This window comes from Petaurus breviceps, unplaced genomic scaffold, assembly GCF_028583685.1.
Source record: "Petaurus breviceps papuanus isolate PSGF00001 unplaced genomic scaffold, PetGlider_PUasm1.0 90752, whole genome shotgun sequence".
NCBI classification, from domain to species: Eukaryota; Metazoa; Chordata; class Mammalia; order Diprotodontia; family Petauridae; genus Petaurus; species Petaurus breviceps.
The window spans coordinates 8,500,944-8,517,249 of NW_027187336.1; the positions used below are offsets into that span (position 1 = coordinate 8,500,944).

General features: G+C 36.8%; 1 protein-coding gene across 8 annotated transcripts in view; it reads right to left on the bottom strand.

Annotated features, from left to right (window-relative positions):
* The window catches only part of NCKAP5 (NCK associated protein 5), a 1,185,533-nt gene that overhangs the window by 306,814 nt on the left and 862,413 nt on the right, over positions 1-16,306 (bottom strand). For all 8 annotated transcript variants that reach the window (XM_069067791.1, XM_069067792.1, XM_069067796.1 and 5 more), the window contains one exon: positions 8,831-8,980. In XM_069067791.1, coding sequence (XP_068923892.1) covers positions 8,831-8,980 — 150 coding nt within the window. The remainder of the gene's footprint in view (positions 1-8,830; positions 8,981-16,306) is intronic.

Sequence of the window (16,306 nt, forward strand, 5' to 3'; positions counted from 1 at the left end):
AAAAAGAAAAACTTGAAATCATCCGAGTCAATTCTCCCTGGAAGACAGTAAGAGCTCAATAACTCCTGGTTTACTGACTTATTTCAGTCCTCAAGGCAGGGAGTAGAGGGGTTGACTAGAATGTCATAGCTAGGGTTAGGAGGTTAGTGGGAAAATTGTCTTCGTAAGCAAACATCTGTGTTGTCCTGTCTAAGTTTGGATAATCTCCCTAGACTCATAGACCCAACCATTTTCTGGTTCTGAGGTTACTATTTTTGAAGAATGTTTGCTCTCTAACCTGATGTGGAGAAATCTCTTTATCTGTTTAAAAACCTTTTATACCCTGCTTTGATATTTTTTTAAAAGTACAGCCCATATATATATATATATATATATATATATATATATATATATATATATACATATTGAACTTTTTGTTACATAAAGCTTTTTTAAAAGAGAACCATTAAAAAAATCTAATTGTCTCAGCAACAGTTGCTAGGAAATCACACAATGCAAATTAATCAGTAAATTCCTGGCAGGTAGATATCTGCTAGCCAGAGGAGTTTCGTATAACTTAGAAGCAACCTAACAGAAAATACTCATCGGAAAAGGACAATCATGGAGTTTTATTACAGCCTAGCAACAGCATGCTAGTGGGTTGCTTTTCATTCTCTTCCTGCTTTGCCACAATATGGGAAAAGATTCAGGGGAGAAGGGAACATGGTGTTATTGTCTTTCTTGAAAAGGATTGCTAGGAAGCACAAATTAGACCATCCTTCTCATTAACTAAGAGCCCATGGAGAATGATCTGTAAGTAGTGGTAATGATAAAGAAAAAAGGCTAGAGGAAAGGCATATGACTGGGCTTTTGATAACAAGCTGCTGTGACCTTCTGTGTTCTAGTACTATGTACATAAGGAAAGAGTTTTTGATTTAAGTTAGAAGATCTAAGATTAAATCTTAATATTGGGTAAAGATAAAATGGCACTAATCAGTAACTAGTAACTATTAAAACTAATTAGTAAGATACCAATATATACTTTGAATCATGCTATAAAATTTAAATCATCCTTTTTATATCATGTTTCAAATATAGTAGCTATTAAAAATAGTTCTAAATAGGTATTCAAATCACATGTATTTAATAAAAAGCCAAGGATAACTCAGTAAAAAGTCTATTTCCTACTATCAAATTTGAAGATGATCTTAATCTTTCCTTTTTTTATTACAATACTATGCAGTGTATGATACTTACTTTTGTACATGTTATATCAAATTAAATAGTAATAATCATAATAGTCTATATTTGTATAGTTCTATATGTACATTATCACATTTGATTCTTTTTTAATGTTGATATCTAGGGTACTTTATTATATTTCTTTTTTTATGTAGAAATTTATGTATAGTTTTTATTCTTATTGTTCAGTCATTTTTGGTCCTGTTTGATTCTATGTGTCCCCATTTGGTTTTTTGTTTCAATTCAAATGCTTTATTAACTTCTGATTTACATCATTCATTTCCACCAGATTTTGAGTTATAAATTTTCTACCCGTTTCTCCCCTATCCACCGCCCCAAAATAGCAGTCCCACAGGATATCGCCTCCTCCAATCTGCTCTCTCCCATATTTTCTCCCATACCCCTTTCGACTTTTCCAGTGGATCTCCATGCCCCAGTGCCTGTACATCTTATTTCCCATTTACATGTAAAATACTATTAATAATAGTATATATATATATATATTATATCAGTATTTTATTTTAAAACTTTGAATTCCAGGTGCATTCCCTTCCTCCCTTGTCACCCACCCTTACTGGGAAGATAAGCAGTTCAGTATAGGATGTACATGTGTGGCTAATGCAAAACAATAACATAGTAGATATATTGTAAAAGACTGACTATAATTCCCTCCCTCCTATCCCACCTCCCACTTGTTCTATTCTCTACTTTGATCCCATCCCTTTTCAAAAGTGGGTGCTTCCAACTTCCCTCACCCCGAGCCTGCCCTCCCTTCCATCATCACCCCTCTCATCCCCTTCCCCCCTACTCTCCTGGAGGGTGAGATACCCTATTTACTGTGTATTTCATTCCCTCCTCAAGACAAATTCAATGGGAATAAGGTTGACCCATTCCCTTTTGCCTTCCTATTCTTCCCCTCCATTGTAACCATTTCCCCTTGCCTCTTCTGTATGAGATAGTTTACGCCAATCTGTCTCTCCCCATCTCCTCTCATTGTATTCCTCTATCACTTCTTAATTTCACCTTTTAAGTATCATCCCTTCCTGTTAAAATGGTTCTGTGCCCTCTATCTATGTATATCTGTAAACATATATACACACATTCACATATGTATTCATATGCCCATATACCCTCATATATATATATATATTTCTATTCCCTTCAACTACTGAGAAAAGTTTCATAAGTTACAATTATTGTTTTTCCATGTGGGAATGTTAATAGCTCAACTTTGATAAGTTCCTTATGATTTCTTTTCCTTGTTTACCTTCTCATGCTTCTCTTGCTTCTTGTATCTGAATGTCAAATTTTCTATTCAACTCTGGTTTTTTCATCAAGAATACTTGAAAGCCCTCTATTCCACTGAATGATCATATTTTCCCCTGAAACTTGATACTCAGTTTTGCTGGGTAGGTGACTCTTGGTTTTAATCCCAGCTCCTTTGACTTCCAGAATATCATATTCCAGGTTCTTCAATCCCTCAGTGTAGAAGCTGCCAGATCCTGGGTTATCCTGATTGCGTTTCCACAATATTCAAATTGTTTCTTCCTGGCTGCTTGTAATATTCTCTCCTTAATCTGGGAATTCCCAAACCTGGCTATAATATTCCTAGGAGTTTTTTTGGGGGGATCTTTTTCAGGAGGTGATTGGTGGATTCTTTCAACCTCTATTTTGCCCTCTGGTTCAGAAACATCAGGGCAGTTTTCTTTGAGAACTTCCTGGAGGATGGTTTCTAGGTTCTTACTTTGATCATGGCTTTCTTGTAGTCCAATAATTTTTAAATGATCTCTCCTGGATCTATTTTCCAGGTCAGTGGTTTTTCCATGAGGTATTTCACTTTGCCTTCTATTCTTTCATTTGTTCGGATCTGTTTAACAGCATCTTGATTTCTCATAAAGTCATTAGCTTCCATTTGCTCCAGTCTAATTCTGAAACAATGATTCTCCTGTAATGTAATGTCAAACAAAGGCAACTTCCCAAGGTTCAAAATACCAGCATAGGTACTCTCCATTTTATTCAGTGACAAATTAAGAACAGAGATCAAAATATGATATCATTCAAAATATAGCGTTTGCTAAGTGTGATTCAATAATTTCCAAGTACTACCTGATTTAATCAAGTACTACCCCACCCCAGGATATTACATTCATTTAATCAATTACAAAGTCTCTGTTCTAAATACTACTCCATCCCTAGGCTGTACCTTCATTTAGTCCATCACAAAGCCCCTCTTCTCAAATGGAGATTAGTTTCCAATCATAAGTAAAGTACATTCATTTGTTCAATCATAGAACAAAAAAAGGTCAAAAGTTCCCCACCCCTGGATCACAATTGAATCTACCCCAGAGTTACAACAAGTTTAAGCACAGCACTTAATATCCAAATGGAGGACTTTTCTTCATCTTGACAAGAAGCAATTTCTCAGCAATCTTTGTTCCTGGGGAGACAAAGCTTAGCAAGGCACAAGATACATTTCCAGTCTCTTCATTAATTCATTCTCTGTCTTCAGAACAATCCTAGGACCCCTGAAAACATTAGCAAAACCCTCTTCCAGGATTTCTGTAAACATACAACAAGAGAATCCTTCTTCAGGGCTACTGAACCAACAGCAAGGTTCCAAAACTTCTGCAGCAACAGCACTGTCCTTCTCCAGTGGACAGTATTCACTCTCTGTCTGCAGAACAGACTCAGTAGCTCTGAACCAACAGCAAGGTTTCCACACTTCTGCAACAACAGGACTGTCCTTCACCAGTGGACAAATCTGGCAAAACAACATCAAAAGAGACAGACAAATTACCAGCATAACAGCCATGTCTCCTCAGTCCTTGGCAGCTCTGGGTGGCAGCTCTAAAAGTCCTGGGCAATTCAAAGTGGCCCTCAGCAATCCTCAGTCTCTCTCTGCCTCCAAAAGGGTGCTGCTTCCAAAAAGTTCTTCTGCCTCTCTCTTGTGTCTCTCCAAATCTAAGTCACCAGCTATGCCCAGTTCAGCCCTCTCTTTTCATGTCAACAAGTCCATCCCACAAGTGGGATTAACAAGCTCTGGATTTTAACACAATCAAACCAAAAACCAAGCCAATACAGAGGGACCTTTATATTCCATTACTATTAGATCTCCTCATTGAGTTTTCAGATTCTTTTTCCATCTGGCAAATTCTGCTTTTTAAGGCATTCTTCTCCTCATTGCCTTTTTGAGCCTCTTTTGCTATTTGAGTTAGTCTATTTTTGAGGTATTATTTTCCTCAGTCAGGCTGTTGACTCTCATTTCATAATTTTCTTGCATCATTCTCATTTCTCTTCCCAATTATTCCTCCTTTTCTCTTTTCTGCTTCTTAAGGTCCTCTATGACCTGTAACCAACTTGCATATTCCTTTGAAGATTTTGGTGCAGGAGTTCTGACTTCACTGTTTTCCTCCTGTTCCATGCTTTGCTCCTTTTTGTCCTCAAAACAGGAGTCTAATGTTGGAATCTTCTGTCTCCTTTGTTTTCTTTGCCTGGTCACATCGCCCCTCAGTCACTTGACCCCTGGGCTTTTTTGCCACAGTAGGACTCTGCCACCAGACAGGGGAGCTTTTTTCCCAAACGCTGAGGTTTTCTCTCAGCTGCTGGAGATATTAGAAGGGTGCTCTCTCTGAGGTCTCCACATGCTCTGGCAAGCTGGACACACATCCTAGGTCCTCCACCCTAGACAACAATCCAGATCCAAGGAGCTTAAAGAAAGAGTGATTACCTCTCAGACTGGTGCTTGGTCCCCCTACACTCTGCAGGCCAGGAACTGAAGCTGCCATGTGTCTCTGACTGGCTGTGCCCGCGGCTCAGTAGCTTCTTGCCCTGGGGGCAAAAGCCATGCACTCCCACTTACTGGATCCCAAAGTCCAGACTGCACTGATCTCTCACTTTGTCCTTCACATCTATATGTTGATAAATCTGGAAAGGACCACAGCTGCTGCTGATCTGGACTCCCTCCAGCTTTCGGCTGGTCAGGCCTGTCCTGGGGCTAAAGCCTTGGAGTGGGGCTGGGCTTGGCTCCCAGAGCACTGTGCTGGCTGATTACTGCAGGCCTGCTGGGGTGTCCTCAGTGGGAGGTTAGCTTCTCTGTGTCATTTTGTGGGTTCTGCAGCTCCAAAGTTTGTTTAGAGTCCCCTTTTTACATGGATTGGGGAAGGTGGAAGCTGGAGTAGCTCACATTTGATTCCTGTGACTTAGGCAGTATAGATATTCTTGTCCCAATTTTAATGACAAAAGGATGAAGACTTTGGAAGTTTGTGACTAGCCAATGGTCCTGTTTGCTCTGACTCCAAAACAATTAGTCTTCTACTATGAATGATGCCTCTGTAAGTAAGCTCCTAGAGAATAAGGGTCCTGCCAGTTTTTGTCTTTGTGTATCCAGAATTAAAGCAGTGCCTTCCTTGCAAGGTAGGTGCTTAAGATAAATGTTTACAAAATTAAATTTTGATTGACGCAAACTAATTAAATGAAAAGGCCAAATTTAATTCAATACTACATAATTATTGAGAAATAAGTATTCCAATAATAAAATTAAATGGCAAATAATAAAGTCCTAAAAACCCAAATCTATAACATGACAAAAAAAATCCCAAAGGCTAGGAACATCAGAATACATGAAGGACCTAAGGGAACTTAGAAGCAAGTTGGATTTTAAGTTTCTCCTGTACTTTCAGTGGGTCATCAGATTAACAGAAGACTATAAATAGCAATTCTTCCAGACCTGAGGACATGAAACAACAGCATTGCAAGTATTCAAGTGTGAGAACATATCCTAATCCTATGCCTTTCTATTCTTCCGACGTAAAAAGTAAAATGTTCCCATCTTCATTTAACTCAGAAAGCACCTAAACCACCAAAAGAAGAACAACTTGAATTCACTTCAATGCAATTAGCAAACAAAATTAGGTACCTAGAATTGGCATGCTGGTGCCATAATGGGAAAACATGATATGCTGATAAAAGAAAGAAAAGGATGGTGAAGGGAAAAGACAGAATACAGGAGAAAAGTCTTCCACCTTCCATATTTACTCCACCTTTTGGCACTTTCTGGGGTAAGTGATAAAGAAGAGTGATCTTTTACCATCAGAACCTCCCCCAAATATTAATTCCCTACTTCTGGAACACAGAAAAAAAAAGAAAACCTAAATTACTAATTGACTAGCCATCTCCTGTTCCCCTTCCAAATTGCCAGCCTTCCATCTCTAATTGCAAATTTAGTTGTATTTTTAAAAAATGTACTGTTGGGAAGAATGCTTTGTTCCTAAACCTTTGGTTTACAATAACAAAGCTCTTCATCGTAGTAGCTTGTGAATTTGTTAGGGTTGACTTACTCCTGTATCTTCCCAAGGTAGACTTTTCCTTAGGTATGTGAGTCAATGTGTTTACCTGTCAGAGTCTTAGACTATAAACTATAAAAGCTACAGCCATTCTGCCTATAAATGTATCCAAAGGTCAACATATAGGGAACACATATTATAAATATAATAAAAATAAAATTAAGTAGCCTACTGCTTGCTGAATTTCAACAGTTCAAAGTAATCTTAAAATGATACCAATATTTGCCATATATGTGTATTTATACATATATACACACACCTAATATGTGTATATGCTAAAGATCCTTGGTATTTTCTATAAGAATAAGAGTAGTAAAGATTTTTGTGGAGAGAGTTATATTTAATATCCAAGAACCTTTAAAAAATAAATACCTATATTTCTACTAAAGTAAAATTGATGAAAAAATCATAGAGATTTTTTTGTTTTACTATCTTCATATATTATCTAAGCAATATTGGATTTGAAAGTATATATCATATTTATATAATCTGTAAAAAAAAGAATGTTTATTTTTTCCTTTATAAATCCAGTGAGTATTTAATGTTTTTTGCTATTGGGAACTAAAAAGAAATGTAGTTATTTACTATCCTGATAAATTTGTCTAAGAGTGAGAAAAGATCATATTAATTACTAAAATAAGTAAACCCTCATATGTTACTTAGGATTTTGAGATAGAAAGACTCAATCTACTAACATGTCCATGGTCACATACTACTTTACATAATCTAAGCTATTAGAATTGGATTCTAGGAAAGAAAAACAACCTAAGATATGACTCAGTCCTTCTCCTTAATTCTAGAAATGCATTTAGTCCATCATCAAGTTAATATTATTGATGTTAAATAAATGTTAATTAAAATATTTTTAATTAAAATTAATGTCTAAAACCAAACTCATTAGACGATGATTCCACAGGTCCCCTGCATTCCCATTTTTCACAATAGGTACAATTTAAAAAAATCCTTAATATTTAGATGAGTAGTAACCCCTCCTGCTTGGGTATAGAATGGAGACATTATAATTTTAAAAATACATTTAGATTAATTTTGGTAATTATTCAGAGAGCCTTACTTGTCACCTCAGAAATCATATACACTCTAGTAGTTATAAAGGTAAACATAATGGGCTTAATTTGCATTTACATTTCCAATGGGCTATAAGTCATTTTATGATTACTGATTAGGAACATGAGGTTTTTTTCCAATTATATTTTTTCTGGTCATTTTATCTACTCTATCAATATCAGAAGAGACAAAATTGATTTAATATAAGTCTGACAAAGATCTAATTGGATAAACTGGAAAGAAAATTTGGGGAAGGAACCTAAAAGAATCAGAATGGAAAAAAAAAAGTTGAGGCTGTAAGTAGGATCTATAAAAGAACTTTAACAAGAGTTACTTGGAGAAACTTGAAGTTGACAAAAAGAACCAAATTTTGTTTGGTAATCATCTCCACAAGTAAAGGAACCCGAGGGAGTTGAATTTTTATTGTTTGTAAGCAATTGGGTCTTGATATGTTTACAGTGTATTTCAAAATCTAAGCCTTTGACTTTATATGAAAGGTCATCTGAGGTTAATATATAGCCAAGAAACTATCTTGTTCCACAGAGTAAATCAACAAGGTAAAACTAGAAAGGATCTGAGAGGTAGGTCATCGACTCCAAAGCCTCTTATTTCACAGATGAAGAAAGTGAGGCCCAGAAAGGTCAATGACTTATCTATGTCACATAAATAAATAGAAAATATGCAATTTGATCCTTGACTTGTTTGATTCTAAATCCCACCTTCTTTTTACTGTATCATGTTCTTGTTAAGACACATCTCACAGAGTAAAACTAGGCCCCTCTATCTAACATAAGCATTTCACTGGATCTCTCCAATGCTTTATCAAAAACAAAAATGTGGGTCAGACTTTCAGTTATCATTATCAACCTAAATCATTTATCAATTAGAAATTTAGTAATTTGAAATTGTCAAAAGTATCATAATTTTCTAGCCCAAGTAGTAATGATCTAACAAGCCTTCAAGTGAATGAAAATTACTTAATACATGCTTTAAAAAGCCCTATAATTTTTATATAGAAAGACCCTTTCAATTTTAGGAAAATTTAAATTATTTTCCCCATCTTTAACAAATGATTCATGATAGGAAATAGCTTGTAATATGAGTCTATAAGAATGAGAAAGGGAAGATTTACAACACCTCAATTCAATGCCAATAAAAGAAGTAGAGTCCTTTTTTATTTGTGGTGTTGTTTTATTCCTTACCTCTAGAGCTTTCAATCGTTCCAATAGCAATTTGGTCTTTTCTTTCCCCTCATCTGTACTGCTGCTTTCACTTCTTGAGTCCTCATCCACCACCATGTGTAGATCTTCCAAAGTTTCTTTGTGCTTCCTTTCTTCCTCTGACAGTTTTTCCTAAAACAATAAAATCAACATTAACCACTTGTTTTGTGACAGGTACTGTTAACTGCTTAGGACTGAAAGGAAGGCAAAAACCTCCTTTAAGGAGCTCATAGTCTAATAGGCAAGACATGCAAGGCAGATATGTACAGGGTAGTTTGAACGTGATCCTAGAAGGAATAAAATAGCTCTGGAGCAATGGGGGCAGAAAAGTTCTCTTGAATATATCACATAGGAATACTGAAGGAAGTCAGGGAGACCAGGAGACAGAGAGGAAAAGGGCAAGCATCAAAGGAATGGAGGTCAGCAAGTGAGAAGGCATCAACTGCTAAAATGGAGTGTCATGTGATAAGAATAGCAAGAAAGCCAGTGTTGCTGGATTACAGAGTATGTAGAAGGGACTAAAGTGCAAGAAGATGGAAAGGTAGGATATGATCAGGTTGGGAAAGGCATTAAAAGCAGAGGATTTTCTCTTTCATCCTTGAGGTAATAGGGAGTTAGCGGAGTTTATTTAGTAGGGAGGGAAAGTCAGAAACGGGCTTTCGGAAGATCATTTTAATAGCTGAGGGGAGGATGCACTAGAGCAGCAGAGGCTTGAGGCAGAGATCCCAGCCAGAAGGATAATGTCATAGTCCAGACAAGAGGTGACGAGAACCTGCACCAAGGTGGTGGCTGTGCCAGAGGAGTGAAGCGGACATATATGAGAGACGTGACCAAGATAGAAGCAGGGTTTGGCAACATATTATATATAGGGATGGTGGCTAGGAGAGGAAGGAGTAAAGAATTACAACCTAGGTTGATACAACCTTAGTGATTGGAAGGGTGGTGATGCCCTGCAGAATAATAGGGAAGTTACTAAAGTGTGATCACTTTCCATAATCCCTACAAAAAAAAAAAAAAAAAAGTAAAGAAGAGCCCGGAAACAAAAATCTTATATCTTTCTGCAGCCTACATATTCTTTAGTCAACTAGAGAGGCCAGGTTTGACCGGAAACATCTTCAATGTCACTTACATTATTAGCAAACACAATAGGTATTCCATTTGATCCCCCCTGACAGGGCAAGCTTGTGGGTCACCACCTTTTAATGAAGGTGTCTGCACCCCAGCTGGAGAAGTGACTTGGTTAGCAAAAGCCTCAGGTGGTGTCATGTAGTTAATCCACTTTTATCCACACACTGGAGCTTACCCTTGAGCTGTGCACTAAACTGTAAAGGAAATAAAAAAAAAAAATCGACACCAAAGCTTTGATTTCTGAACAGCCCAGCTCCTCAAAAGTGGGATCATTAAAGTCAGTGGACAACCAACCATTTAATTAATTTGTGGGAAAATGTAATATCATGAAAGATTGGGACTATGGTGATTTCAGGCTTCTGTGAAGGCTGAAACCAATTAGCTCTTTAGGTCAGCAGAGCAGTTCTGCTCCCCACCCCCACTTTGGAGCTTTTTCAGCACTCGAGCATTTCTAGTATAGCTCTGGGTGGCCATAAAATGTTGTTATTCAGTCTTCCATCTCTGCTGGGTGTTTCCTTCTCACCCCATCTCTGACAACCCTCTGGAGGCTAAAGAGAGCTGCTAATTTCCAGAGGAAAAGGAATCATAGAGACATCCCTTCTACTATGACTTCTCATCCCTCTTGTACACACCCCAGGCCCTCTAGTCACAGGGTCTGAAGTTATAGCCACCTAGCCATATTAATGTTAGATCGCTTTTACAGACCACTTTAATGACTTCAAAGTGCTTTTCTCACAACAGCTCTGAGAGGTAGCTGTCTGTGTAACTGCCCCTGTGCAAAAGTTTCCATGTTCTCATTATAGTTCAAAATTCTCCATTCTTTATTTTTCATCTGGGCTGAAATACTACTAATAGGTTTGTATCCTTAAAGAGAACAAAGAAAAGAGAAAAGGACCTCTTCATACCAAAATATTTGTAACAGCTCTTTTGTGGTGGCAAAGAACTGGATGTTGAGGGAAAGCTAATTAATAGGGGAATGGCTGAACAAGTTGTGGCATATGATTGTGATGGAAAAATATTGTGCTACAAGAAATGATGAGCAAGATGGTTCCAGAAAAACCTAAGAAGTCTTAAATGAACTGATGCAGATAAAGGGAACAAAACCAGCAGAATATTGTACACAGTAACAGTGATATTGTAAGGATGATCAACTGTGAAAGACTTAACTACTTTGATCAAGACAATGATCCAAGATGTAGGATGAAAAATGCTACCCACTTCCAGATGGAGAGATCATTGATAAACATTGCATGCAGAATGAAACATAATTTCTTCACTTTATTTTCTTTTTTATTTGTGTGTGTTTTCTTTTGCAACATGGTTAGTATGTAAATATGATTTGTATGACTTGATAATCGGTACCACATTGCATTCTCAAGGGGTGGGAGAGGGGCAGGAGAAAGGGAAAGAATATATAACTCAAAATTTTAAAAAATGAGTTAAAATTTTTTCAAATATAATTGGGAAATATTTAACAAAATAATTAAAATATATATTTAAATCTGTGTGCAGAACTGGGGGAGAAAAGTGTCAATGAGTAAATAGATCACTGAGATTTTGCAATGTGCGGATTTTCTATGCATTATTGACTAAGGCAGGAACTAGAGGGCATAAATACTATAGGAATATTAGTGTCATGGAAGGTAAAAGATGAAAGGGACCTCAGAAGCCTTCTAGTACACTGATACCTGAAAAAGAAACCTCACTACAATATATCTAAAAAGTGTTAGTCTCCCATCCTCTACTTAAAGATTTCTAATGAGGTGGAATCCATTAACTTTTTTTATTTTCACTTTTTAGAGGGGGGAAGGCAGGGCAATTGGGGTTAAGTGACTTGCCCAAGGTCACACAGTTAGTATTTGTTAAGTATCTAAGGCTGTACCTGAATTCTATTCAAACAAGAAGTTGTGTGTATGTCTCTGTTTTTTTAAAGCAATCAGGGTTATATGACTTGCCGAGAGTTATGCAGCTAATAAGCATCTGAGGCCACATTTGAACTCAGCTCCTCTTGACTTTAGGTCCAGTGTTCTATCTACTAAACCATCTAGCTGCTTCATACATTAACTTTTGATGTAATCAGTCCCATTTTTGGACAGCTCTGAACATTAGGAAGTTCTTCCTGACTTTGAGTCAAATTTAACTCTTCAAATTCTAACCATTTTTTTCCTTTGTTTTGTATCATGGAGTCAAATAGACCAAGTCTATTCTCTCCTCCACATGGCAGTCCTTCAAATATTCAGAGTGCTTTCATAAATTTCTTCTAGTTTGCTGAAGGAATCTTTATAGGAAATGGATTCAAGGTCTTTGACTTTCAGTTCTCAATCTATGACTGATTTGCCTCATCTGCAACAGTCTTCAATTTAACAATGTCCTTCTTAAACCATGGATCTCAGAACCGAACACAGTTCCAAAGAAGAAGAGATTCATGAGGGTTACAGTAGTCAGACAGACTGTTCCATGGATATGAAACTTGAGTAGATCCTTGAAAAATGGGTAGAATTTTGAAAAACAGCAGGGAATAAGGGAAGGTGAGGAATATCAGAAGAAGATGACACAAGCAAAGGCAGAGGCAGAAATAAATACTGTGTCTTTAGCAGTGAGGAAGTCAATACAATGAGATTGGAAAAGATATATAGGGAAATAATGACAAGACTGGCTATGTGGAGTGGAGTTAGACTAAGGAGGATTTGAAATCTAAGCAAAGAAGTTTATACTTGATGAAGTAGGGATCCCTTGAAGGTTGTAGAAGGAAAGTAATGCACTAGGAATGTAATGTTAATGGAAGGAAGATTAGTCTAGACACAGTGTGCAGAATGGATTGAAAAGGGAAGAATTTATATTCAGGAAGATGAGATAGTGAAGTAATCAAGGTATGAGATCATGAGAACACAGTCTAAGATCGTGGAATTAGGAAGACAGGATAGATATAGGAGGGTTTTGAAGGAAAAATCAATACCACTTAGAGATTGACTGGATATGGAGGGATGGGGTTGGGAAGAAAATAATACTGAGAACAGAGATTATTTGATTTTTTTTGTCTCTGTACCCCCATAACCTCACACAATACCTGGAATGTACTGGGTGCCTAATAAGCGTTTGTTAATTGATTGAATAAATCAAAGAAGAATCTTGGATTTTGAATCTGGGTGGCCAGAATGATGGTGCCCATGACAGAAACAAATGACTGGGTAGTGAAGGATTTTCTGGGATTTGGGGAGAGAAGCAAGGAAAAATACTGAGTTTGAATTTGTACATGTGGAATGATATCAACACATCTAAGTGAAAATGGCTATAAATGTCTGTAGGTATTTTCAGATATAAAACCTTCTTGTCAGATCAAACAAGGTAGTTAGAGAGGGCAGTAGGATCAAGTGAAGGTTTTTGTTTCCAAGAGAGGAGAAACATGCATATTGGAAATTAACAGAAAAGGAGCAAGTATAGATCATGGGATCATAGATTTTCAATTAGGAGAATCATGATTTCATTGAGTAAAACCCATTCATTTTGTAGATGATCAAAATGAGACCTATATAGGCTTAGTAACTTGGCTAAAGTCACATCTCAGAAATTATTGGCAGTGGGATTCTAAGCGAGGTCTTTCTGACTTCAAGTTGGGATGTATTTCCACTATATGATAATATAGGCCAAATGGAAGGGGTATATGAAGGAGAAAGGTCTCCCAGGAATTGAGAAGAGATAGATTCAAGAGCATAGGAAGAAAATTTGAAAACTTATAATACTCTGTGGTCATTTTCACCCATGTCTAAAACCCATTAGACACAGACAGGGCTCATGCTGTGTCCTCATTTTAGGAAACCCAGGAAGTGATATGAAACACATAGTTTCATATTGTTCTAGAACCAGTCATAAACTTTGTGAATGCACTGCCCCAGGCTCCATTATAAGTAGTCCATAAAGAAAAGAAATGGAGATCACCTGTTTTTTTAACCTCTTGTCCTTCTGCTCACCTTTTCAGGTAAATGACTGAATGAAGCATAGGTGTTAGAAGCAAGATTTAAAGTATATATTTAGAGTGAAAAGGAGGGCAAGAAAGAGATAAAATAAATGAGTGAGTGAAGGGGCACAGAGAGACAAAAAGAAGGGAAGAGGGGAAAATGAAGGAAAGAAAGTATGTGACTAGTCTCTCTAGGTAAATAATGACTTACATTTTAGGAAGAAAAATTGTTGAATTTATGCGCACATATATTTATGTGCTCACAGTAAGTATGATAAGATTATCTTTAAAGTTCTAATATACATATTTTATCCAGTCACTTATGTGACACTTCAATCAGTAACTAAATCACAATTTTAGTTCCAATGGTAATTAATTACCTAGATAGTGGATTTTCATTCACACAAACATATAACCAGAAATATGTGTTTAATTCCAAGTAAAATATATGTTAAGCATGTACTCTTAAAAGGAAAAAAAAAACAAGAAAATGAAGTCAGGTCCACTCCTGGTTACCTACCTCCAAGTTTTCCAGTGTGAACCTAGAGGTGACCTAGTTTCATTACTATGTACTTTAATCAGCAGACAACTGAGTAAAAGTAAGGCTACCACACTAACAACTTTTACTCCTTTCATATTTCATTTCAGACCATAAGTTTGTTTGCTTCAACAAATATCACTCTGTGCTCAGAAAACTAAGGATTTAGGAGTTAGCATCCAGGTTTAAATCAATGTTTTGTTTTGTTTTTTCTTGTTAGTACATAATGCAAGCCTTAAAGCTAGGAGTTTCTCTAAGTGCTAAGTATGTGAGGGTGGGGCTCATCTTTTGTTCTCAGGTGCCCTGGAATCTTCAGGCCTGTGTAAAATGCCATCATTCAACAAACAGCAATGGGTTATATCAGTTTAGTGACAACAGGAGACAGATAGATGAGGAGCCTCAACATATTTCTTGATTGATAACTAGGTAGTATTCTTTGTAGGAGTAGTTGTTGGTTAAGTTACAATATGTAGAGCAAAGCATCACTCCCATGTGTCACCCAGTGTCATTTTACTTGTGTTAGAACCCCACTTGATTTCCAGGCTAAGTTTTCAAGGTGATAAAATATCTCAGTATGATACAAAAAGGAGTTCACAGAGAGAATTTTCGAATTGGAAGAGATTTCAGTGGCCATTCAAATTCATGCCTACAAAGGAATTCCTGCTATAAAACATCTGACAAATGGACATGCAGTAATTAAGACAAACTCATTACTAAGTCAAGATGTTAGGGGCAGGCAAAATTCCAAATTGGATCTTGGGACAAACTAAGACACTTATAAATCATAATGGCTAGCAAAAGGAGGTTTACTTAGCCCTAACATAGCTAGTTTATGCAACAGGGACACAGTGGCATATAACTTCCATAGAGGAAGTATTTAATTAGTGTTTGCTGACTCTGTCAGATGAAACTGTGAACTTAATTGATTTTTAAGTTCCTTCCAATGATAAAGATAAACACCCAAGCATATGTCCACAATGGGTAGCTCTTGTCTATGTCCTCCTATAAATGGTACTGGAGAGAGGTGAGGGTTCTACCCAGTGTTCTGGGATGGAGGTTTCCTTGCTTTCTCCTGATATTTCAGGGTACCAGGGGAGCACTCTGGCTGTCCCCCTTTTGTCTCCATGGGACTAGCTCAACTTTTCTTTCCATGGTAAAATTCTTTGATGGCATCTTTTACTCCAGGAGATGCCCACCTCAAATTTAAGGTTCTTGCCTATTTTTTTTTTCCAAAAGCCTGACTTTATTTCTCCTCACTAAATCCTTTTTCTCTCACTCTGTACTCTCAGACTCATAATTTTAGAGATGAATTTGACCTCAGAAGCCATTTAGTCTAACCTTTCATTTTGAAAATGTCATTTTCTGTCTGTAAAATATCTAAAAGCAATAGAATTAAGCATGAGTTAAACAAAGGGATTTCTAAATATTCATTGGATATTATGCACATGCGTTTACCTAAATCACAGAACGACAGCATGTTATTGCTGGAAGATATACCTTATAGGTCATCTAATGCACATAACTTTCCCACATCCCTTCCCAACTCATTTCATGGATGGGGAAAATGAGTCTCTGAAAGAATAATTAGCTTGTCTAAGATGGTACCAGTAAGTGACAGAACTAAGACTGGAATCCAAGTTATTTGACCTACTATCTTATCACAAAAAGGTGCTTCCTACATTCACCCTCTGAGTGTATCTACTTAAAAAAAATTCAATAGTCATTCTAGTGACCAAATTCCAAATGGAATCTGATTTTCCTTGGTAGCAGTCCCAAGTGTAAGCAAAGAAATGTGAGAGTGGTATTAATATAGCAACTATTATTCCATTTTGCCCCT